At 51.8% G+C, this 22,988-nt stretch overlaps 11 protein-coding genes across 11 annotated transcripts; 3 read left to right on the plus strand and 8 right to left on the minus strand.

The window, feature by feature from the left end:
• Positions 1–972: 972 nt before the first annotated feature.
• On the minus strand, positions 973–3,169 carry DSM5745_06071 (uncharacterized protein; the record flags this gene model as incomplete). The annotated part of the gene is made up of 4 exons (XM_026748087.1): positions 973–1,295; positions 1,366–2,178; positions 2,260–2,661; positions 2,749–3,169. The coding sequence occupies 4 exons, from the start codon at positions 3,167–3,169 to the stop codon at positions 973–975; spliced, it is 1,959 nt and encodes a 652-aa protein (XP_026603919.1).
• Positions 3,170–3,966: 797 nt separating this feature from the next.
• Positions 3,967–5,188, minus strand: DSM5745_06072 (DUF3716 domain-containing protein; the record flags this gene model as incomplete). Its single annotated transcript, XM_026748088.1, has 3 exons — positions 3,967–4,475; positions 4,552–4,890; positions 4,966–5,188. 3 exons carry the CDS (start codon positions 5,186–5,188, stop codon positions 3,967–3,969), a joined length of 1,071 nt encoding a protein of 356 aa, XP_026603920.1.
• A 771-nt stretch (positions 5,189–5,959) lies between these two features.
• On the plus strand, positions 5,960–7,172 carry DSM5745_06073 (DUF3716 domain-containing protein; the record flags this gene model as incomplete). The annotated part of the gene is made up of 4 exons (XM_026748089.1): positions 5,960–6,377; positions 6,416–6,474; positions 6,563–6,794; positions 6,865–7,172. 4 exons carry the CDS (start codon positions 5,960–5,962, stop codon positions 7,170–7,172), a joined length of 1,017 nt encoding a protein of 338 aa, XP_026603921.1.
• A 770-nt stretch (positions 7,173–7,942) lies between these two features.
• On the minus strand, positions 7,943–9,383 carry DSM5745_06074 (DUF3716 domain-containing protein; the record flags this gene model as incomplete). The annotated part of the gene is made up of 3 exons (XM_026748090.1): positions 7,943–8,274; positions 8,356–8,760; positions 8,825–9,383. The coding sequence occupies 3 exons, from the start codon at positions 9,381–9,383 to the stop codon at positions 7,943–7,945; spliced, it is 1,296 nt and encodes a 431-aa protein (XP_026603922.1).
• Positions 9,384–10,023: 640 nt separating this feature from the next.
• DSM5745_06075 (DUF3716 domain-containing protein) lies at positions 10,024–11,096 on the plus strand (the record flags this gene model as incomplete). Its single annotated transcript, XM_026748091.1, has 3 exons — positions 10,024–10,213; positions 10,269–10,601; positions 10,657–11,096. The coding sequence occupies 3 exons, from the start codon at positions 10,024–10,026 to the stop codon at positions 11,094–11,096; spliced, it is 963 nt and encodes a 320-aa protein (XP_026603923.1).
• A 550-nt stretch (positions 11,097–11,646) lies between these two features.
• DSM5745_06076 (DUF3716 domain-containing protein) lies at positions 11,647–12,582 on the minus strand (the record flags this gene model as incomplete). Its single annotated transcript, XM_026748092.1, has 3 exons — positions 11,647–12,053; positions 12,113–12,451; positions 12,510–12,582. 3 exons carry the CDS (start codon positions 12,580–12,582, stop codon positions 11,647–11,649), a joined length of 819 nt encoding a protein of 272 aa, XP_026603924.1.
• Positions 12,583–13,111: 529 nt separating this feature from the next.
• On the minus strand, positions 13,112–14,647 carry DSM5745_06077 (acyl-CoA dehydrogenase family protein; the record flags this gene model as incomplete). The annotated part of the gene is made up of 4 exons (XM_026748093.1): positions 13,112–13,626; positions 13,683–13,772; positions 13,840–14,067; positions 14,140–14,647. 4 exons carry the CDS (start codon positions 14,645–14,647, stop codon positions 13,112–13,114), a joined length of 1,341 nt encoding a protein of 446 aa, XP_026603925.1.
• A 443-nt stretch (positions 14,648–15,090) lies between these two features.
• On the minus strand, positions 15,091–16,311 carry DSM5745_06078 (phosphotransferase family protein; the record flags this gene model as incomplete). The annotated part of the gene is made up of 3 exons (XM_026748094.1): positions 15,091–15,502; positions 15,571–16,025; positions 16,090–16,311. The coding sequence occupies 3 exons, from the start codon at positions 16,309–16,311 to the stop codon at positions 15,091–15,093; spliced, it is 1,089 nt and encodes a 362-aa protein (XP_026603926.1).
• Positions 16,312–17,155: 844 nt separating this feature from the next.
• DSM5745_06079 (putative protein kinase) lies at positions 17,156–19,357 on the minus strand (the record flags this gene model as incomplete). The annotated part of the gene is made up of 1 exon (XM_026748095.1): positions 17,156–19,357. The coding sequence occupies one exon, from the start codon at positions 19,355–19,357 to the stop codon at positions 17,156–17,158; it is 2,202 nt and encodes a 733-aa protein (XP_026603927.1).
• Positions 19,358–20,370: 1,013 nt separating this feature from the next.
• On the minus strand, positions 20,371–21,356 carry DSM5745_06080 (copper acquisition factor BIM1-like domain-containing protein; the record flags this gene model as incomplete). The annotated part of the gene is made up of 3 exons (XM_026748096.1): positions 20,371–20,978; positions 21,039–21,110; positions 21,161–21,356. 3 exons carry the CDS (start codon positions 21,354–21,356, stop codon positions 20,371–20,373), a joined length of 876 nt encoding a protein of 291 aa, XP_026603928.1.
• Positions 21,357–22,110: 754 nt separating this feature from the next.
• On the plus strand, positions 22,111–22,866 carry DSM5745_06081 (uncharacterized protein; the record flags this gene model as incomplete). Its single annotated transcript, XM_026748097.1, has 3 exons — positions 22,111–22,243; positions 22,309–22,691; positions 22,747–22,866. The coding sequence occupies 3 exons, from the start codon at positions 22,111–22,113 to the stop codon at positions 22,864–22,866; spliced, it is 636 nt and encodes a 211-aa protein (XP_026603929.1).
• Between the last annotated feature and the right edge of the window lie 122 nt (positions 22,867–22,988).

Genomic DNA, 22,988 nt, shown 5'->3' on the forward strand with positions numbered 1-22,988 from the left:
TCCAAGTGACTTCTGTTGACCATCTCTGTCCGTCTGGGACTTTTCAAACATTGCCGCACAAGGTGTCCAGAGCCATCAGCAGCCGTTCGAGTATACGCGCCAGTGGAAGCATCGTGAGACCGGCGAGATTGGGATTTGCTTCTTTGGCATCCGCGGGTGCGATGTTCGGGGCTGAGGCTGGGTCGTATTTGTTGGCTCATTACCGAAAATACTGCATATTCGCCGAGGGGATAATGTTCCCTGCTTGTTCTTCGTGTTCCTCTCTTCAAAGTACTGGCATTGTGCTTCGAGACTCCTGACGAAAACGCGTTGAGTCTTCCTCATCGCTGGAACTATCGGCCTCTGCCAGAAGTCGCTCTTACCGCGAGGGGAATCCCTTGATGAGACGGCGGCTGCACGCAGCACCTTGGTTTGCGGTTAAGCCTTTGGCTGGGACGACGAGATGGGCGGATCGATGGCCTTGTATAAGGCTCTGCTTAGTAGCTTAGTTTGATGGTAGGTTTTAGTTCAGGACAGACGGGAAGGGTTTCGATTAGCAAGAGTGAGGAATGAAATTAGGAGGGAGATAGAGATGGAGCTGGAGCTGGAGGGTGAGTGGGGTGTTACCCGATTAGGCTGCTAGGACCACAAGGGGTTGGAATAAGAACCTGGAATACTTGATGTGCGAAACATTGATTAAATGCTAAAAGTTCTTGATCTGTTGGATCTATCCAACCTACATAGACTAAGATAACATTGTACATGACTGAACTAAGAGAAAAACGAAATCGACGCGCTGCATATGAGACAGAACATTACATGCCACTTGAAATACCCACAGATCGTATCCAGATCTCAGCAACTATCCAAGAAGTCTTTACAAGGACCCGCGACACTTCTAAGGTTTTTGGCCACAGCTCGCTTGCGCCGATTTTTCTACACACAAAGAGGACTTTCACACTCAATCTCTCAAGCTCCTTGGCCCTTAGCCTGCTATCCCGACTTGGTCTTTTGTTTTTTGGTCCTCTCAGAAGACTCATCCATTTCCGTTGCCGGCCGCTTAAGGCGGGGAGGCTCTTTTGCATCCCCTTCCTTCAAAGGCAACGGGTTACCGGTAGCTTTGTCAATGGTGACGCGTCGAATGTGGTTCTTGCGCTTTGACAAGCTTTTACCCAAGTCAAAGAAAGGGCGCCCTGCACTTGTCCCACTCGCAATCCCAGGAGCTGGTGTTGCAGAAGCTAGTGTGGCATTGGCGCCAGTGGTCGTGCTAGCTGTTCGTGGCCTTGCAGCTGAAATCGCTGCTAGGACTGACGGTGCTGGGAAACTCGGTATAACGGCAGCGGTGTCAATTGCAGGTTTGCGGCTTTTGCTCGGTTTTTGTTGGACCTGGTTGACTTTCTTGGCTGCTTGGATTTTCGCTTGCCGGGGTGCGCTTTCCGCGCGGCTGGCTTGGCTCAGAGTGTCCTTGGACGGTGCCTTCTGCGAGGCTGTCTCCTGCGAGGATACTTTCTCTGAGGGTGTCTTTGGCAAGGAAGTCTTCTGCAAGGCTGGCTCCTGCGAGAATGTCCTGTGTAAGATTGTCTTTGGCAAGTAGTATGTCTTTTGCGAGGCTGGCTCCTGCGAGGATGTTTTGTGTGAGGATGTCTTGTGTGAGGATGTCTTGTGTGAGGATGTCTTGTGTGAGGATGTCTTGTGTGAGGATGTCTTGTGTGAGGATGTCTTCTGCGAGGCTGGCTCCTGCGAGGATGTTTCGTGTGAGGATGTTTTGTGTGAGAATGTCTTGTGTGAGGATGTCNGCTGGCTCCTGCGAGGATGTTTCGTGTGAGGATGTTTTGTGTGAGAATGTCTTGTGTGAGGATGTCTTCTGCGAGGCTGGCTCCTGCGAGGATGTCTTGTGTGAGGAGGTCTTCTGCGAGGCTGGCTCCTGCAAGGATGTCTTCGTTGAAGCTGTCTTCTCTGAGGCTGTCTTTTGTGAGGCCGTCTCCTGCGATGCTATCTTCTGCGACAATTTCTTCGGCGAGGATGTCTTTAGAGAGGATGTCTTCAGCGAGGCCGTCTCCTGTGAAGATGTCTTCAGTGAGGATATCTCCTGCATCGGTGCCGTCTGCGTTGACGCCGTCTGTGAGGGTGTCTCCTGCATCGGCAGCTGTGAGGCTGGCGCGTTGTCGGAGTCAGCGGTCAAAGGAGCAGATTCCACGTCTATAGAGAACAGATTAGCAACCATGGTCAGCAACATTATCTCCGCGCCGACTCAAAAAGCAGCAAAAGAGGAAAACATACCATTTGAGCAACGCTGCCCTGACTGGACGCAATTGGCACAAGCACTCTTCCTCCACTCCAGCTGAATCCGCTCCACACACTTCTTCCACATACCCTTTCCCTCTTGACAATTCGTGCAAGCGGTCATAGCAATGGGCCCTCGCGTCTGGATAAATGCGGCTTTGAGATCCCGCCTATCCCCCTGCCAGCGTGGGATAAGTGCAGCGGGGCGCTTTGTCACGAGCCAGTCCAGGGGCCGGCGAACCGGATGGGTTGCATGAATGTCGATTGTGCGGTCATTCATGCCCGGGTCGTAGATTGGGGCGTTCTCGGACGCATCTATCCCTTGGAAACCGGGACTGGAACGGATGCTGCTGGTTAGTGTGCTGTTTGGCTTCTCAGATTGTGCTCGAGTCGGGGGTACTGCATAAGTACATGTTAGCCTGACCCTATACTGAGGCACTTACATGCAAGAGGATGGGGTGGGAAAATAGGGCTCAAGGTACGTACGCTTTGATTTTGGCAGCGAAACGCGGGAAATGCTTGCTGATGCTGCACTTCCATTCGCATGCTCATCCTTGTTCACGTTCTCATCGTTGCTCTTCGCATCCTTTCGTCCAGATTGGCCATCGCGCTGAGGCTCATCCCGAAGCCTAGTTTCTCCGCGACGCATGTCGGAGACCTTTGGCTCTAGCGCCCGTACAGAGGCCGGTCCTGGCGATGTTCCTGCTGGTCGCATTCGGGGCCGTGTCCCATGTACTCGTCTAGCGTTTTGACGGGTATTCATGATCATATTCCCGCGATTGTCCCGCTGGACGAAGGGACTTCCTCCCGGCGCAAAAGCAAAAGTCGAAGCTGGGACTGTCGTACTAGGGGTTCCGCGGTCAGAGTTCCCCTTGGAAGTGTCTTTGTCTGCAGATGTCTTGTCCATGATGAGAACTTTGGAAAATGGAACAAATATGTTTGACAACTGTGCTTGATAATGATGATGGGTATGCGGTTCAGTAGCAGGTTGGAAGATGAGAGTCGATTGGAGGGAAGATGAGAGTCGATTGGAGGGAAGATGAGGGTCGATTGGGGGAAAGATGGAGAGGTCAAGAGGGATGGTGGGGATGGGTGGTATATATACCATCTTCGCTGAAGATCTGGAGTATGGACATCTTCGTCCGGTGAAGGGGAGATGGATGAAGTTTGGGAGTGCCTACTCCCAGTCTACTCCCAGACTTCTATTGGGATCCATTCACTGCATAGCTGAACAGCCAGGGGCACTGGGCATCGGGAGCATGACAGAGCATGAGTGGATAAATGGGATATCTCCAAAGCAAAGACAAGCTTGTGAGAGTATGTCTTTCTATGCGCCATATCGAACTGGTTGGAGAAAAAGATGATGAGAGTTCGATGGAACGATGGATTGATTGAATAACCAGGATGAGGGCTGTCAGAGATTGACTACTAATACCAGGCTGTCAAACGGCCATGGAATCTACTAGTCATGTTGGTTCTGGCCGATGGCGAGGTCGTCAAACGGAGGCACGTTGCACCTCCAAAGGCCTTGCGACTATCGACACTCCATACACACTTCTCCTTGCCACGGGACGGCTAACAAGAAGCCAAGTCGGGTATGGTTCAATTTTTGAAGACTAAGGTCTATCGTGAAAGTAGTAGGTGCTAATTAAAACAAGCGGTTCGTCCCAACCCGAGTTCCTGCCCTCGTCTGAAACGAAGGCCCTAGCACACCTGCAGCCGATCCCAGCTTGCCTTCTCATTCTCCTTCAGCTGAGTGATCCTTCTCTCCACCCTCTCAACATGTGCCTTCAAATCTCGTTCTGCCTGCAGCAGTATCGGAAGATTAAAAAGAGCGTCCTTTCCCATGGGAAACTTGAGCACTTTCCCATCATGGCGAGACGTTAGATTGCGGCCCACGTTCGCGTTGTTGGTCCCAATTCGGTGACGATCCGGCTTCGCAGGTTGAAGGCGGATATTGAGCTTGCCGGCTGCGTCCTTGCCAATAGTTTCCAGGCTTTTGGATCTTTCTCGGGACGCTGGCGAATGGGGGAGCCGAGCAGGCTGCTGAAAGAGAGGGAGCCGAGCAGAATCCTCAGATTGGCCTGGCCGATATCTCAGTGTGGTGATGGTCAACTTCCGTGCCGGTATTTCTGGTTGTTCGCAGCTCAGGCGCGGACGCTTGTAGGGTTTGCTGCCAGAATTGCCGCTTTGCTTGTCCCCGGTATTAGGGCCTGGATGGATGACCGGGTGGTTAGCCACTCTCTTGCTGCACCGCATTCCATCTCGCTGGTATACCCAAATACTCACCTAGATCGCAGTGCCTCCGACTGAAGCGACAATTCGCGCACTTCCACCTTCCCATCGACTTGTCCCGCTCGCCAGTGACACACCTCCGCCATGGACCCTTCCCATCCCTGCACCCAGAACATGGCTCTGTAGGCTCTGGGCCACGCGTCTGCATAAAGCCCATGATGGCCATTGATTTTATTGGGAGGCTCTTCCTCACTGGCTCGCCTTTGCTATCGAGCCGCCACTCGAGATTCCGGGCTATAGGGGTGAGGATGTAGTAATTGAGTTTTGGAGTAGCGCTGGCGGCTTCGGCGGTTGCGGTGGGGAGATCGAGGTCGTTGGGGTTGAGGCCTTTGACTGTAAGAGAGAAGGGGAGTCGTTAGCACGGACTCTAGGTATGCTGACGCGGTCATTAACTGCAAAGGTACTTACATTCTGTCGGGGTTTTCGTGTCTCCTGTATCCTCTTGACCTTGAGGTTCTTCTGACTCTTCCGACGCGGTCTCCCAGTTCTCTCCGTGGTCGTCCGGGCTGTAAATTTGGCCATTGCGGCTTGGACTCAAGGGGTCTCCGTGAAGCAGGTTGGTAGTGGCGTTGATGATTTGCTTTCTCGCAAGGGTGCGCTTTCGTTTCAGCTCCTTGTAAGCGTATGGCATCTTTGACGAGATATATGATGATCGGTAGTAGAACGGATGAGGCATAGTTAGAGTCTGTCTGCTTCGTGAGAGGATAGAGAAGGGAAGATACTTGGATTGGAATATCGATTAGGTCGTCTCTGCGTCGATGTAGTGGTGACTGCTGCACTGTGCTTAGGCCATTCACCCCGACAACCACAGTGACTGCCTGTTTCAGGAGGCAGCTAGATGGCCTCGGCACGCCTGCGTTCGGTCTAATTGGAGGCTCTCTTCACATTCTCCCTCGTGGCGAGAGGTTAGCCTTGGTGTGCATGCTCTCCTTGGTAGCAGCATACGTACGCAAAGCTTTGAGGTATCTGGGTAAGCTGACTCTCAACCACCATCAAGCTACTTCTGACTCTACAGCGCACAGGCGCATCACGTCCCCGGCCAACCAATATACCTTCCCCATTTGTATTCTTCATTTAGGGGTTCTGCTGCAATATTCCTACTTTCAGATCCACTCCAGATGTGTGAAGTAAATCCATCAGTCACTCTCCTTGACGATGCAGTTTCCGTTCCTCGAAAGTTGAAACATTCAGAGTGAAGATGACGGTGAATATCCTAGTCCATCCCAAGCGTTCACTGTGCTTCGTCAATGGCTAATCCTGGTTTTTCGAACACCGCAGTCTCCTCATCTCCCTGTCGCATCTCGAATATCTACTCTTCCTTTTCTCCTCCCCAGTACACATCAAGTTGCTGGACTACATAACATACCATCTGATACGTCCACCCACCCACGGCAGGCTCAGGATGCAACGAGCCAACTGTACCCATCAAGCTCCTGCCTTCAAAACGGACATCAACAAGAACGAACGCAAGCGTCCCTGTGTCCGAGCCGAGAATCATCGTGATACCACGGGCTATACGGACATGCAGGCGGTTAGACGCACGGAGGCTGTAATACCTTGTCATAGTCGCTCCTATCCACCCACACAGACACCCCGATCTGGGGATCTATACTGGGATATGCCGGCTTTGACAGCGGGGGCTGGAGATAGAAATGAGGAGACAATGGCCAGAGGAGTGCTGGAAGCTCACAAGCCAGTTGAACCTCAAGAAAGGGGGCGCTACCGCCACGGAAGACACCACGAAGACGAGAGCCTTGACGCAAATAAAGATAACCGGGGAGACCAATGGGAGAAAGGAGCTGATGCGAGAGGAGTTCACGGTAAGCTTCACGCGCAGAGCCAACCTCTACAAATGCAGAATCAACTCAGTCGAACTGGAACCTGACAATCCAAGATCCGTTACCATCTAGCCGTCCAGTAATAGAGACATGCAGTGTCAGCCTTCGTGGTCTCACAGCCGATAACTTACCCATCCCGCCCCCAGGGAGGCAAACCAAGACGATAGCATTCTACTCAAAGCGCCAAGTTCAACGAAGCCTTAATTGGCGTGGCAGCAACCACGGCTGGCGAGGAGACACCAGAGATGGAAGCCGCCTTCGTTCAAACTAGAGGCGTTATCGCCAGGAATCCGTGCAAGAGGTGTTCGCAAGGGCGCGGCCTCTGGAAAGAGTGCATCGAGCGGGTAGGAGGGAACCATTGGACGAGTAACGGGACGTGCCAGAACTGCTATCAGGCGGGTAAGTTATGCACGAACTGTAAGACTCTATCCCCTTTCAATAGATATAACCTTGGCTCACAGCCAGCTAGTTAAGTGGGTAAAGCCGAAGTACGGCAACTCGCCCAGACCTAGGCAGGGCCTTGAGTTTAGGGCAGATACAAGCTGCAGAGCATCGGCGGTACCTGGAAGCCCCGACATCTCACCTCGACAACCACCCGCCGACCAATCACCCAATCAAGGCGCGGAAGCCATCCCGTTCCCATTGACGGCTGAGTCCATCAACGACGTTGTTCTCCTCCAGGACGCAGCCGACGACCTCAGAGCACATTTGGAGGTGATAGGGCGCCAGATTCGTCGGTTGCAAGGGCAGGAAGATGACCCATGGGGGAATGTATAGGCTGGGCCACTGGATCTACTAGGAGATGGGAGCAGAGAGATGAGGTGCACGCTGGTTGAGAGTGGAGGGAAGGTCTCTTGTGCTTTAGGAACCGGGGGCAGGCTTTGAAGCAGCATATGACGATACAAGCAGCTATTTGGCAACCTTCTCCGGTCTACAAAGGTATCCCCGGGGCTAGTACCCTACCTACACTACCGACACTACCATAAGTCATGGATCCTATTCGCAGTCTATTAATTTAGTTTCGTCCCCTTGGTTACTATTCACGAATGCGTAGACCTTCGCAGTGTTTGATCTTACATTGATTGCATATAGAAGCAAGGATGGAAATTTTGAAGTAAATACAGGCATCCTCTGATCAAGAGAATGTAAATGGAAAACAAAAGAATAAGAGCTTAGCAACAAGATGAAACCCATCAGGGCATGGCCCCTTTCCACCTTCTCTTCTCAAAGAGACGCTGATGAGAAACAAACTCTTTGGTAGCCTGGGCCACTGTAATACTTCCAGCATGGTAGTTCTCTCAGTCAAGCTCTCTCGCATCTTGTCCAAATGATAATGTCCCTATTACAACTACCTGAACTCCGGGCACGTAGCCATAGCACAATAAGAACGGGTAATCCTGGCACCTCTTTTTCTCTGCCTAGTGGTATGCGACTTTCATCCGTTGAGCAATCCGAAATGCCCTTCTCGCGGGTTAAGATATGATAGAGGAGGCGCCACCACAAGAAATGCGATAGAGGACCAGTCCGCATTTGCAACTAACGCCAGATTAAACGTTATTCCAGGGGTCCTCTTCTTGCTCCACTTCCTCGAGCTTCCTTATCTGCTTCATTATTGTCGCCAAATGACCTCTCAAGTCATCGGCGACGTCCCTTAGTAATGGAAGGTTGTGGATGGCCTCTCGACCCAAGGGGAACGGAAGGACTTTGTGACGACCATGACTGCTGGCTTCGGAGAACGGTTGCGGAGTTGTTGTTATGGCGCTCAGAGTCGTGATTGGGGTCATGTTCGCTCCAATTACCTCTCTTATAGTAGTAGCGGGCTCGTTGCTTAGGCTAGGCTTGGGACTGACCTGCGCCCCGGTCCTTTGGTATAAAATCGCTAGTTGAATGTAATCAACCAAATATGTCCAATTTCAACTCAACCAAAAGCTCGGGGAAATGGGAAACGAGGATGACTTACAGTTCGTACAGAGCTCACCAGATTGTTGGCAATTAGCGCAAACTCCCCTATGGTCCAGTTCGACTTCCTCAACGCATGACTGCCAAAGGCCCCGTCCCAGTGAACATGGTACGCATGCCTTCTTAGCTATCATCCCTCTTGTCTGAATAAAGGCGGCCTCGATGTCCAGGACCGTTCCGAGCCAGGGCCGGGGGCGCCAGTCTTTGTGCTCGTTAACGGTGCTGCAATTGTGGTCGACGCCCACCTTGCCGTTAGGCATAGAATTTGTAATCATTGCATTCCGCCAGTCCAGTTTTCGAAGTACTGGACGCCTTGAGTAGTACCCAATTACCCTGGTCTGGTATCGCAGGGGCTGAATGGGAAGGTTATCTGCTGTGACTCCTGGCTCCCGGCCTGGTTCTTGCTCTAAGATCAATAGCATGGCACTTTAGTCAAGTTCAGAAGGTGATGTGGAAAGGTTAACGCTTACGGTGGACTGATAAGCTGACTCCATTGCTGCATTCTTCCGTGTCCCTATCGCCCGGCGTATATCGGTCAATGGGTCTATTATATCGGTCGACCGGGGGAGATCTCTTCCGATTTCTGCGGCTTCGGCCCCCTCTGTGCCTTCTTTTGCGGCCATTTCTATCAGATCGTTTCTGGCCATCACTATCCTTCTTTTTATGATCACCTCTCGGCTCGGCAACGAGGACCTGAACTCTAGGCTCGGAATTATGAAGTCGACTCACGGCAGGCAGCTCATCATCGGAATAGTAGTGGTCATGATTATTACGGCGTTTCTTCCTCGTGGTAATCAAGTCGACCCCAGCTTTGGAACTGGTGCTAGAAGCTGAGGCACTCGAGGTGGTGGGTCGGTCACCGCGTCCAGGTCTTTCGGTCTCGAATTCGGCACCCGGGTTGTTGATCGGCGAAGTACTGGATGCGAGCGCGGAGCTGATGTTAGGGTGGTTGATTTCCTGTGGAACTTCGCCGTCCATGACGGTATGTTCTGAACGCTCCAGGTGATCAGGAGATAGAGAGACCGACATGATACCGTACGTGGTGCTATGAATATTCAGCAAATGCAGCAGGCTCCAGGGACAAGCCAACTAACATGGATCAAAAGCCAGCTGTAGAAGATTGATGGTGGTGGACTGAGCTCACTGAACACATAGCACGCAACAATCGAGGTATCGATGTAACCAAGTATTCCGAAAGCGGCGGCAACAAAAAGATATAAAGCACGCGGGTATTGAGGAACGGCGAGAGCAGCAAAGGGTTCTTCTGTCTCCGTGCCTGCTGCGATGGACGGTCCATGCGAGAGTGTGTGGGGAAGGGTGCTATGCTGCAGGACAACACAGCATAATTTTTGAACAAAAGAACTTGGAGTGCTCCTAAGGTGAGAAGGATTCTCAGGTATTGGAATCGCCACTCCACCTAGAACGTATCTATTGCTGTTGCAATCAGACAGTTAGGGGCATGTGGATGTGATGGCTATCTCGGTCAATGGGAAGTGTTACCTACCGCATCTGCTAACACACGAAGTGGAATGGCGATATTGTTTCCTCCTCTCAACACTCAAGATGAACACTCTACCAATCTATAATACAGCGATCGTTCGCTCTCATCCTTCATTCTTCCGAAACCATCCTACCCTCCCTATCCTCAAAATCTCGACCACTACCCACGATGGCTTACGCACCACGTAGGGGCGAGAATGCACCCGGCTTCTTTGTCTATCGGTCAATCCTCCCGAACAACTCGAAGAACTCAAAGCGTCCTCTAGATGATGACTTCGTCCTACAGCCAATCTACTCGGCCTCTCGCAAACGGGCAAACACAGAGCCAAAGGAGTGGTTGTCCAGTCCAGTAGCTCAATGTGAGTGGCGTTTTTCTCAGAGCTTCCCAGCGCTGACAATCCCGATATCGAACAGTTGCCGGTATTGGCTCCGACGATCTTCCTTACGCCCCTGATGAGACCACGAACTCTGCTTTGCTCCACTACGTGGAGCTCCCTGTCCACAGAAAACTGGAGTGGCGTCTCGACGACTACGGCAAGCCGAAGCGCAGAGACCTTTTTTGCATCAAGTCGCTGGTTGCAGCTTTTGCGCAGACCCGTGGGGATTTAGCGAAGGTTCCCTGCACTGCTTGCGAGGAAGGAAAAGGTCCCTGGAAAACGTGCGTTGCCGGATCGGATATGCGTGATGGGGATCTTATCAAGACCTGCGCAAACTGCCGGTTCAGTGGGCGCCCTGGTTGCACTCTAAGTAGGTATACCTAGCACATGTGGCCCCGTCGGTGCCGCGGTCTGACAGAAACCAGAAGAAAGCGAGGACAATGCTTCAGTTGAAGTTTCGGAGCTTCCAAGCACTCCTCCCCGCGATACCCAGGGCTACGAGCCCCAGTCACCCTCCCTTACTCCCCAGGCGGCAAGTATCCGACTGGATACTTCCGCGTCGCCACTGCTGTTCCCCCGGGCCTCAGAGATAGAAAGTGGAAGTTCCACTGACAACACCGACTCTACCGTTATCAAAATCGAGGCTGAGAACCCCCCAGTTGCTCCGCGCAGGGTTCCCTCCCGTCATGACGGCAAACTCATTCCATTCCCGCTTGATCCTTCTATGTTCAACGACCTATCTCTGTTGAAAGTCGCCTCGGCGGACTTGGCGGCACATTTTTCGTTGGTGGAGAGAAGGGTCAACCAGCTTGAAGAGGAGGAGCTGAAGAAGAAAGACATAGTAAACCCTTGGGATCTCCTATAGGCCGCACGTCGTGCTTCATGTCTTCATTATCTCTTTCCCAGAACCTAATTCGTCCCTTATAGCGCTTGGCCACTGCTGGATTGATTGGAAAATGTGGCAGGGATTTACTTTTCACTTTGCCCGACTGGAATCACATTTTCATTGAGGAAATATTGAGATGATCTTGCAAAGCAGCTCTTGGGTGTACTTCTCCGCAATGACAGCTTATCGTTTCTGAGGCGTGCCCCCTATTTCTGGCTAGGAAACTGCGAATCCTAGATTCTCCTAGGTAATGGACATGTTCAAATTTTGAAGACGCGAGCTGCCTCACCCTGGAGAATCACGCACCTCCCTAAGTTCTCTCAACTGCTCCTACAAATTACCAGGTAAGGAGACGCATTATCAATTTACTCCATCCATTGATGTTACCCAAAAGGGGGCTCTGACTGTTCTCACATTTCAGCACATCATCGATACATACAACAGAGATCGTAATCAAAACTGCCCTCCACCTCCACAGGAATTTCCCCAATCAATTCAACAAAAATCAGTCCCTTTCCTCATACTTCGTTCACTCTAACCATCGTTTCCACGGGCCCTCTCCATTCCTCCGCCCGACTTTCTTCCCTCTCTCAATCTCGAGCTCCGTGATCCGCCCGTGGACTGCGAAGGTCATTTTCATCAAGTCGGACCTTTTGCGTTTCAAGCGAGGAAGGTCATCGTACGCACTCGCTGGAAGAAGAGACTCCAAATCACTGATCTCCTCGTCGCGAATGGCAGTTGGCCGCGAGGTACCTGCTGTGGGTGTATGTCGTTCGCCGTCGCCTTTGTTTTCAGCATCTCCATCCACTCCAGTCGCCGTTTGAGTCTTCTGGGGCTTCCTGGTTCGACGAGGAGGACGGGGCTGCCTTTCGGGATTGGCGCCACTGCGCGTGCGGCGTTTGGAAGGTGTACTTGAATCTCTAGCCGGCCCTGGGGCTAATGGACATGGTCAACCCAGCGAAATGGTGTAAGCACAACGCGGGATGTACACTTACCACAAGCATGACTACATTCCGTCTCCCTCTCATCGAAAAAGCAATTTGCACAAGCCTCATCCGTGGGCACCCATTTTGCAAAGCCCAAATGCTCTCTCGCTATGCAGGTGTTCCAAGGCCCCTTGCCATCCTTGCATGGAAGGCAAGGGGCCGGGGCCTCATCTCCGCGTGTGTGTGCAAAGGCAGCTTGAAGCTTGCAACCGTCGGGAAGCGCTTGCCGCTTCTCGTTCCGCCAGTCGAGATTTCTGCGGATCTTTAAAGATCTGTAGTGGTTGACGACCGGGTCTTCCGTATCGCCAGATGCCAGTGGCAGATCACCATGGGTGAGGTTTTCTAGGTCTGCGAATGATCGTATTAGCACACTGTCCGAATGAGTGAATACGTTGGTTCAGCTTACCCTCAGTGTAGAACCAGCGATTCTGATCAGGATCGGAACGGCTGGAAGAGCTCGAACTTGAGTTGGAGGACATTATTCCGTTGGATTCGACCTTCGTTCTTGGCGCGAGTTGATACAAAATGGCTGTGTATGAGCTGAAGGGAAGGGATCGCTTCGTTCTCTGGCTTCACGTCCGGTCTCGTAACTTTCGGAGGAACGGCTGTCGGTGGGCTCTCTGCGGACAGTAAGAGTAGTGCGGCGGCGATTTGAATTCTTCGTTGACGAGTGGCAAGAGATGTGTAGCAAGGAGAAGGAGAGAAATTGGCAGATGACGATAGATATACGGTCAGATGAGCCCATGATCTGAAAGGAAAACGAGCTGGAAAGGGAAGTCATGGTCTCAAAGACCGGACTACAAAGCCTCCTATGTCTAGGGGAGAAGGCCGAAAGCCTTTGAAGGGAGAGGACAAGAGCAGTACGAACGTGGCCTCTTGTGCTGGCTCTTTCCCATCTTTCAGCCTACCTAGGTAGAGTGACTGGCACTACCATCTCACAAACGTCAGATTTTGATCTCAGCAAGAAAGACCGTCAAGCCAATGGCACTACTCCACTGCGCTATGGCATTACAGATTCGCTTTTTCCGTCTCCTTCCTCTCAAGGGCAGCTTTCCTCGTCCCCAGAGCCTTCATCTCCTCCTGCAACGCCAACCCCATCATGATCTCCTCACTCCCACCACCAACAACATGAACCCTTGCATCACGACTAATCTGCTCGATACGCGCCCCCTTCCCAGCACGATTATACCCAGCGCCACCGAGAATCTGCTGCGCTTCCCGGACACTTTTCTCCAGGGCCCTCGTCGACATGACCTTCAGGAGCGCAGTCATCCCACCGATCCGCACGTCATCCACCTTCTCGTTCTTCGTCTTTTCAAGGATGTTCACCAGCTGTTCCATGAATGAATAGGCAGGTTCGATCATCAGCCCGAATTTGAAGATCTTGGCTTGGATTGCTTGTCGGCTTATCAGGGGCGCTCCGAACGTTTGCCGTTGGCTGGCATAAGTGAAGGCGTCTTCTGCGCAGACACGGGCAAGACGGAGCGAGGCGCAGGCTAGAGAGAGTCGCTCGGGGTTGAAGTCTGGAAGTGTCAGTTCTCCGCTATGTTACTCAGGGATGAGGCCTGAGTGTGCATACTAGACATGATAAGCGGAAATCCCTTGTTCTCCGCTCCTATCAAATGGTCAACGGGAACTCGCACGTCGTCGAATTCGATGAATGTCGATCCTGCAAGTTACACGTTAAGTCATCTCTCCCACTCCGAAGCTTAGGTTGACAACTTCTTCTGACATACCGCTCGCATTGACTCCCGAGTTATGCATTCTCCTCCTAGTCACACCCTTCGCTTTCAGCGGAATCACCAGCAAACTAATCCCACCTCTCCCAGCGCCACCAGTCCTCACAGCCGCACTACAATAGTCCGCCCAAATCCCATTCGTAATCCACTTTTTCGACCCGTTTACGATGTAGTGGTCACCTTGGCGTACTGCTGTCGTACGAACATTCGCAACGTCGGAACCGGCTGGCCTTCGTCAGTATCTCGTCCCTGCAACACCACCAGAAAATGAATAATTTGAAAAGATGGGGTTCACACCATCCGGCTCCGTAATCCCCAGACAAAACCTGACCTCCCCCCTCGCAACACCCGGCAACCACCGCCGCCTCTGCCCAGGCGTCCCAAACCGCGCAATAGGCGGACACCCAATCGCATTCCCACCCCCAAGACCCCAAACCACACCTACAAAGCCAACGCGGTTCAACTCATCCGCGACAATAAGCCCGCACCACGTATCCCATTTGTCCCGTGGGACATTCCCGGGTAATGATAGGTTCGCCGCATCTTCAGGCGTCGTCAGGGGATGCACGATTGCGAAGCCATGGCGCGCATGAGTCCTGTATACTTCTGCCGGAACCTCGCCCGCTTCTTCCCATTCCTGCGCATATGGTGCGATGTGCGTGTCTATGTAATCTCGGACCCAGGCGCGGAGGGCGTAGTGTGTTTCGGTGTAGTAGGGGTTGGAGATGGCGAGTTGGGGCAGGAGGGGCTCGGAGTAGGGGGTTGTTGGGAAGTGGGTTAGCGGTGATATCTTTTTGTCTCCCATGGTTTCGTGTGAGGTTTGAGTGTGGATGTTGGGTTTCGCGAGAACTGTGTGGTTGAAGAGTTGAAGTTGAGATTGTTTTACCCACCGTACCTAGGGGTGCAGTGTCGATCATGCGGGGAACGAGCCGAGGCCCGCGGTTTCTTAGCCCGCATGCGATCTATACCAGCCTTTACCAGGGCTACAGGCTCTGAACGATCGAATGCTAGCCCAGCTGGAGAAGAACAACACTTAGCATGTTTGTCACCTACTTTATGGACTTTCCTGTTCTCGCTTGTCACCCGACGTGGCTACATTATCACCGTCTCCAATCAAACCACAATACAAGTCAGTGCTGCACAACAGAGTCGTAACTTGGGAGAATGGTTCATTGGAATACCGCTATACACTCGCTGTATAGTCCAATAACATGAAGTGAAGCCTGTCAAAAGGGCTTCGTCAAAATCCTATTGAAATAGGCGCCCAAAAAAGGTCCCCTCAATCCGTTTGCGATCCCTTTCAGTACCCATGATAATCAGCTCCTTCCCAAACTGCACTATCTCATCGGTCTGCTCCTTGGGAGGATCTTTCGGGGCATAAGCAATCCAGTGGAAGAAGTTCTCGCCGACATGGACCACGGTTCGATAGACCTCATCTTCGCTCAACGATGGGTAGCGGGCAACAAAGGCTTTGAGGAGCGTAAGAGGCGCATCTCGGCCGGTGAAGCGGTGCTGCATGTACAAGTCGGCAATTATGTTTCCCACATCGCGCGCAAAGTCGTCGTAGCAGCACAGCTCCCAGTCAATTATTGCTAACGAGCAGGAGCCAGCTTGCTCGGTGGTTGACGTGGACTTGGACGATGGACCTTGGAATAACATACTACAGCTCGGTCAGTATCCAGTGAACAAGCGGAAACACAGTAAGCAGTTATAGAAGGCTAGGCATACTTTCTTGTGGAAAAGTCCCCATGAACTATCGTATTGCTGTTTTGCGGTCTCCGGAACAAGATGTCCTGGACGTATCGCCGTACTTTTTCGTCGTCACATTGTCGCTCAATCGACTGCAGCTTCACGGAGGCAATATCACGGTTAGATGAGTCGCTGTTCATCTTCACCACATCCGCTAGGCCCGCTTCAATCCCGCCCTCTGAGAGCGCGTGAAACCGAGCAAGCCAGATCCCTAATGCTTCTCCTAGCGCTGCAATTGTCTCCTCATTGTGGGATATCGTTGAGTCCGCCAGCCAAGCGTGTAGCGTACAGTCGTGGGGAAAGTCCTGGATGATCTGCGTGTTTTCCTGAGAGAGATGGTGGTAGACCTCCGGACTCTGGATCGTGACCGGCCCGTGTTGGATCAGGCGGACTGGTGTGGTAGGGAGGGCTCTCAGAAGGGATTGTTCTGTATTCTTCACGCTCATTTGTTAGTTGACGCGCGCCTCGGCTACTAAGGGGTCAAGCAGCTTGACATACACACCGCGCAGTGGACATCGTTCGATCAGGCATCTTGTCAAGCGCCTTTTCGGCATGCTTGATTATGACACTATCGGTTCCGTCTTCAAGGGCGCAGTCAAGTTTCCCACGGAATGTTGCGTTCGCGATACCTCCGCTCACTTCGTTGACAGATGAACAAGGGAATGGAGTGTTTCGGGTAGAGTGGAGGACGGAGTGGTTTCTAGTCGCAGTCTCTGTCATTTTTGCAACGCTGCTGGTGAGCTAGTTCTGTATATCACCTGTTCAAAAGAAGGATGGGAATCAGGGTGCCTGTGGTGGTAATCGGGTGGGAGAAGGCTTGCGTGACCGAGCATTTATGAGAGGCGGGTGTACCGGTAGGTCATCACGCGACAGGGCCACCAACTGCCCATTAAATCCCTTTGTAAATCATGATGTATGGCATTGTCATGTTCGCAGATCCGATGAAGGTAACGATGCCTCGAGAATCCACAGTGGAGCAACTGAAGGGCGCGAAGGAAATCGATCGCAGGTTCAAGCTCCCAAATTCAATCCTAGCGGCAGATCCATTCTGGAGTAGCATCGGGATATGGGTTTGACTATTCCTAAGTACGTCATCATTCGATAGCAGAAGGCCAAATGGCTGGCGATCAGCATTCGTGAGTGGTATACTCCGTATGGGGGCTGGAACATTACCTTTTCACTGTACGCGGCCATGAAAGCCCACAATATGTCATAATGAGGCATCTGGGGATTGGCAAACGATTCGAGCTCACAGCAGAAGATGAATCCTGAGTACTAACCGTGGAGTGCAGGCACTCTGCGGCTCGTTCCTTCTGTAGGGCCGTCACGGCTACTTCAAGATCTTGGACTGGTCAGTTTGCCACGAATTTCCGGAGTGCATATGATTTATAAGTTTGTTTAGCTTATGCTGTCTATATACCGGACAAGCCATCCGCTTGAGCCAACCTACTCGGCCCTTAGTAACAAAAATGATTCATAAGCAATGCTTCATAAGCACTGCATGCAAAAAGAAATAATAGTCGGGAAGAATACATGTCTGAATCGACTGCTCTGCACGAAAGACTCAGGCAATGGCAGTAGCTGTGAGCGCAGTCAGCAGCTCATGCACGTGTCGATGTACGTCCGAGAGCCTCCATCGCCTCGTAGGCTGCAGCTCCAACATCCCCGTGATACACATCCTGAGTGATCCCGCAACAGTCTCCCCGTCCCTGTTTAGTAGAACCATCTCGCCCTGGTCAACCTTCTTATCGAAGTCCGAAGGGAAAACTGGCCGTTCGCGAATTGTTCCGCTAGGCGTCGGCCTTTGTACCCCCTTCGTCAATCCCGTTAGAACCATTTGTCGCTCCATCTTAGTGGTAATGCCGTACACAAGTTCGAATAGGATAACGCCGAGGGCGTATACATCAAGTGATTCATCAACAACATAGTCAAAATAATCCTCGTTTAGCAGGGTAGAACCGGGTTGGAAGAAAGGCGGGCAGTAGAATTCCGTTCCGACGACACGGTTAAGTTTCGGATTGCTATTCCCAGGACCTTCAGTTTCCGGCGAGCGGTCATTCAAATGGGATATGTCAGCAACGAGTCCAAAATCGCCGATGCGCGGGTGAGAGAAGCTTGAGCAAACGCCCATTTTCGATATACAAGGTAAGCAACCCTTGAAGTCTCTTTCTTCGGCGCATGAGAGGAATATGTTGGCCGGTTTGAGATCACGGTGTATGATTCCTTTAGAATGAAGGTATTCAACTCCGGCGATTATTCGAAGAAATAGATTTAGTGACGGGACCAGGTGGTAACAGTGTATGCGCAGTGGTGTGTTGGAGTCGTCGACATGGCGTTGGCTCAGATACGAACTGAGCGGGATTGGATGGAGTGACATTTGGATATGTAGAACGACAGCAGGAAGTGCGTCTCTGGTTTGATTTCTTCGCTGGATTTGTAATTTGTATTGGTCATGGCTGAAGCCATCAGTGAAAATATCTCCGTCCGACGCGCCAAATGTCGATAGTTGGCTATATGTAGGCTCGCTGAATTTACGGGGGATCGATTCAACGTCGTCTTCCAGACTGCATGACAGCGGCTTTTGAGATGTATGAGATGCAGTGGTGCTGGCGCGAGAATCAACTGACTCCTGCTCGGTAGATGGTTGCTGTCCGTCACGTGAGTCTTCAAAAACAATTCCGAAACTTCCATCACTCGAAGGTTGGTAGGATTCGCTATTCTGAGTTTCCTCCTCATATGCCAGCTTTTCTGGGTTCTTGGGGGGAATCTGAGTGTGAGGGTGGTGAGCTTGCTCAATCCAAGCTGAATAGTACCGTACGACATTCGCGTGTTCCAACCGAGCAAGCGTGCGAATTTCCTTCATGATATTTTCGAGCTGATTCTCGTTTCCACACTGTAGCTGCTGGAGCCGCTTCTGGCTAAGAGGAATCTTCTTAACTGCATAGTCTTGTCCGTCAATGTGATTCCGGACATGATATACCTCTCCGAATGATCCTCGTCCAACGACACGAACTTCAGAGAACTCTACCTCGTATCGAGAGTTTGCACTGTGAGAATATCTGGTGTTGAGGTCAAATAGCGGAAAGCTGGTGGGAGAACTTCCCAGAAGTGGCAAAGGGCGCGGTATTCGTCGCAGGTCAAGTCGGAATTCCTCCAACGGGGATATATTGTCCGCTCCAGGCCGTGGTCGAAGATCCAACGGGCTAATTGGTCCCTCCAGTCGTAGGGTGGCCGCCGCGTGCACATGCGCACCTCTGGTCTTCGAGGCTAGCACGAGGTCACCACCTCCTTCAACTATGGCCTGTTTTTTCTCCTGTAAATCAAGTCCTTCCAATGCAGATAGAGCTAGGGCGTCAAGGTTGTCACGATAGTATTGCCGCGTTGGCCCGAACTGGTCTGTGTCAACTCCCTCGGCTAGAACTCCGTGGCTCGAAAGGAATTTAGACTTGTAAAGAAACATCTTCTTTCCAAGGTATTGCGCCTCGGGCGATTCCCGAGTGTACCTGTTGCGCGATCCATGCTGTCGGTTCAAGAGATCGGCGGCTTTAGTAAAGCAGTAGAATTCAAGTAAGGCGGAAGTCATAAGGTTGGAGTGACTCTCAGTATCTGCGTCAAGCAGGTCTTTCATGTCACTGCCCTCAATTGTATCTTCTGACGGTTCGTCCGGGCGTGGTCCAGTTGTGGCCGTGGCCACTTCATGATCGCTCTCATCAGAGCTTGATGCGGAGTCGGAAGATATATCCGCGGCTGGTCTAAACATGGACATGTTCGATAATGAAGGTAATAGACGAAATCAAGTCAAATGGGGCCAAATCATGCCCTTGAACGCGGAAACGGGCCAGCCATCTAGGTAATAGGTACCGGTAGGTAGTTGTTTAGTGCAAACACAAAGAGCCGCAAGAACCGACCAGGGTCAAACTGGAAGGGACTTCTGACAATGCAGCGACAAGTGAGCTTTATAGTAGGAAACGCGGATGCTGAAAAGGCCACGATGCTTCTCAAAATCAACAATGTGACTACCGCCCTTTCGATCGGATTCTATGTGTTGCTGATCACAGGGCGTCCACTACCTAGGCAGCGAATACGAGCACAATGTGTCGATTTCCCATGGAAACAAGAGAGACAAAGAAAAATAGAAGACAATCGCTATTGACTTAATTTGGTGCAAATTACAAATATCGACCGTGGTCCGTGGCTCGTGGCTGGGTGAAGGTTGGGGAAGACGAGGTGGTTTGCCACGTCCTGCATTTCCGACCACGTCCTGCTTCCGTGACTCAGTTTCTGCAGCGTTGTCGCCTCAGATGTCAGGCACCAACAGCCGTCACACTCTGGAGCAGTTATCCAAAGAAACAAAAGAGATGCTTCATTATCTGATCAGGCCATTACTTACTCAGGCAGCGTCCTCACGAGGTAAGATTAGACTTGCTATGGCGCTTTTGTCGCCCGCCCCAACTCACGTGCGTACAACATGGTTTACGAAATATATAATCGTCGACCACGGTCAGTATTCCAAAAAATCCTGATCGGAAAAGTCTGTTGGTGTGCCTATAAGGACAAGCTTTATAGTCAGTTGGTCTTTATGATCTAGCGGATATGCTAACAGGATCCAGCCGTATGCAAATTTTAAATGCTTCTAGATACTCATTTACCATCTCATACACTCAAGCTGAAGAGAAATTCATCAAGACATGTCTTAGTCGTCAATCGTCCCCACCAAGCTTCATCGGCACCATCCACCCTGCATCGCACGAAAGAAACCCCACGAACAGCGACAAGACATCACTTAAGTTTTCTCAAACCATACGAAGAGCCCGACGAGTTATCGGCGACAGGTTTCCCAGCCTCCGCGCCTTCCCACTGAACATTCCTGGGAGATGTCTTCTGACGGAGCTCACGATATTTCTGGAGCAACCTCCTGTATCCAAACAGGAGAACGGCGGCAATCACAGCGGCAGCGACGCAGCCAACAACAATACCCGCAATAGCGCCTCCAGACAAACCGGAGGAACCGCCAGAGGAGCTGCTGCTACTGTTCCCTTCAGTGCTCGAGTCTGAGGAAGCACTGGAATTGTTCGTGTCGTTGTCCGACGATGTAGAATTGGACTCGGTGCCATTTGTCGGGGTAAACTCATCGATTGTGACATTGAAGCAGGGGACCTGGTAGGTGAATTTGCTCGCAGGGACGTACGTAACATCTGCGCAGGCGTAGTATGTTTCATTCTTGTCAGTGTCGAAGTCAGAGGTGTATTTGATTTGGAATGTAGCGTTCATTCCCTCTTCTGTGTCGATGCCGGGGTTGGGGACGGGATAGCACATGTGTCCCGGGTCTATGTCGCTGATACGGGCTGACGACACGATGGTCTCGAAGTCATCGTTGCTCGTTGGGTCTGAAGAGTTGTTCAAGGTCAGTTACCATAGGGTTATGAGTAGAAGTGGAAGAGACGTACTGTTCTTGTCAGAGATGGCGATCTGGACGTTCCACGACTCGTCTTGGACGACAAGCGCAAGTTGGCCGTTCACTGGAATCTGGGTTAAAAACGTATAACGCATGGAAGGCCTTTGGACTAACCAAGAGGGAATTGTGTTCTGTTAGAGACGCCGGAGACTGAGCCACATGGGGCGTTGTTATCATATGCAGCACCCCACGTACGGTCTGGCGGCCAGAGGAACGCCGCAGGGCCCATTTCTCTGGCGGCATCTTCGCCATGAGTCTGCGCCATAGCAGCCCCAGATAGAGAAAGAAGCAACGTAAGATAAGCCTTCATTTTGGTGAATCGATAATCTCGGCCGTCTGAAGGGAGGGAGAGCTGAGACTGAAAGGGATGGTGATACGGCGGCAGGCATCCGGCGGGTGCCGGGTTTTATAACGCTATAGAACCCCCGATAAACACCATCGCAGTGTAACATCTCGGTTAGATTGTTCGCATGATACGGAGACACCTTGACCCTTCCACCGGCAAAAGGACCGACCGGAACGAGTCATGAGAGGTGTGACAAGGCAGAGTTTTCTCGGCTCGAGGGTGCAACATGCTCATGCCACCGTGAATTCAGAGGATACGGCCCAATTGCAGAGCGAGAACGCAAGCGAGGATGGATGCTAGAGCTGTGCCAAGAAGGATAGATGAATCCCACAGCAAGAACCAGTGGACCACAGGGCCCAGGCGGAGGGCCGGTGTTCGGTTATCAATCAGATAAGATGATGTGTGGATCACACCCTGGCAGGTCCAGCCAATCGCAGCCCGGGGAGCCATTGGCCCGCTCTTTTGTCGGCTCCAATTTCCACGAGGTGTTGTACCAGAACCGGGCTCAAGTGAGACAGTCGATATTGGCAGTCATTGAACCTGGTCTAGCATGTCAATTAGCTTCGGAAGCTCGGTCTGAAGTGGGTGATGCCAACATTCCTTTTGCTGGTCGGACGTGTATAAAGGCCACCATGGCCCGGGTACACTCTCACCGTTTATCATACCATCTCATTCCTCTGCAATCACCGTTCTTCCTAACTCTGACATTTTCGATGAAATGAGGTTTATTACTGTCACTTCCGTTGCTTGCCTTGTGGCTTCTGCTGCCGCATTCGAGTACCCTGACTTTGTCCCCCTGAACAAGCGTCAGGAACCTGGCACCCCTCAGTATGAGTGCCATGCGAACTGCGGTAAGTACCCGTACTCAAAGGCTCTTGGTGATTGACGGAGTACTGACAGATGAACTCTCGAATAGGCGGCATAATCACCGCATCACGCTCGGACGGCTACTGCGACTCCAGCGACTTTAAGAGTATGTTCAATGACTGTATGAACTGCGCTCTCGAGTACGACATCTGGAAGTACTACGGCAACTCAGTCTCGTCGGCGGCTGAGAACTGCGGGCTTGACGCGACCCCAGTACAGCCATCCTCGTCGAGCGCGTCTACCGCCACGAGCACTTCCACTGCCACGGAGACCGAGACCGAGGCCGAGTCAACCAGTACTGTCACGGAATCCGACACTGAGACGGAGACTATCTCATCGACCGAGACATCGACCGACTCGACAACTGTGAGCTCCACTCCTGTTATACCGACGGTGACAACCACTACGACCCCTACGTCCTCGGAGGGCGCGGTAAGCTTCACTCGTCTCCCTCAAGAAAAAAACATGCTAATCGCCTTCTGCTCAGGCCTCAGGCACACCGACCCCATCAAACCCCGAGTTCACTGGTGGCGCTAGCTCCAACGCTCCGGCTGGGTTGTTCATGGGCGGGCTCGTTGGATCTTTCGTGGCTGCTCTGATGGTTTAGCCACTGTTCTGTTGGAAGCTGAACCTGCAATTCCGACTAGAAAAGACAACTTGTTGAGTTGATGTGATTTGATATATGTGTTGAGACTTAAGCAAGCTTACTCTTCTTTGTCTGTAACCTTC

This window comes from Aspergillus mulundensis (assembly GCF_003369625.1).
Source record: "Aspergillus mulundensis strain DSM 5745 chromosome Unknown scaffold_5, whole genome shotgun sequence".
NCBI lineage: Eukaryota > Fungi > Ascomycota > Eurotiomycetes > Eurotiales > Aspergillaceae > Aspergillus > Aspergillus mulundensis.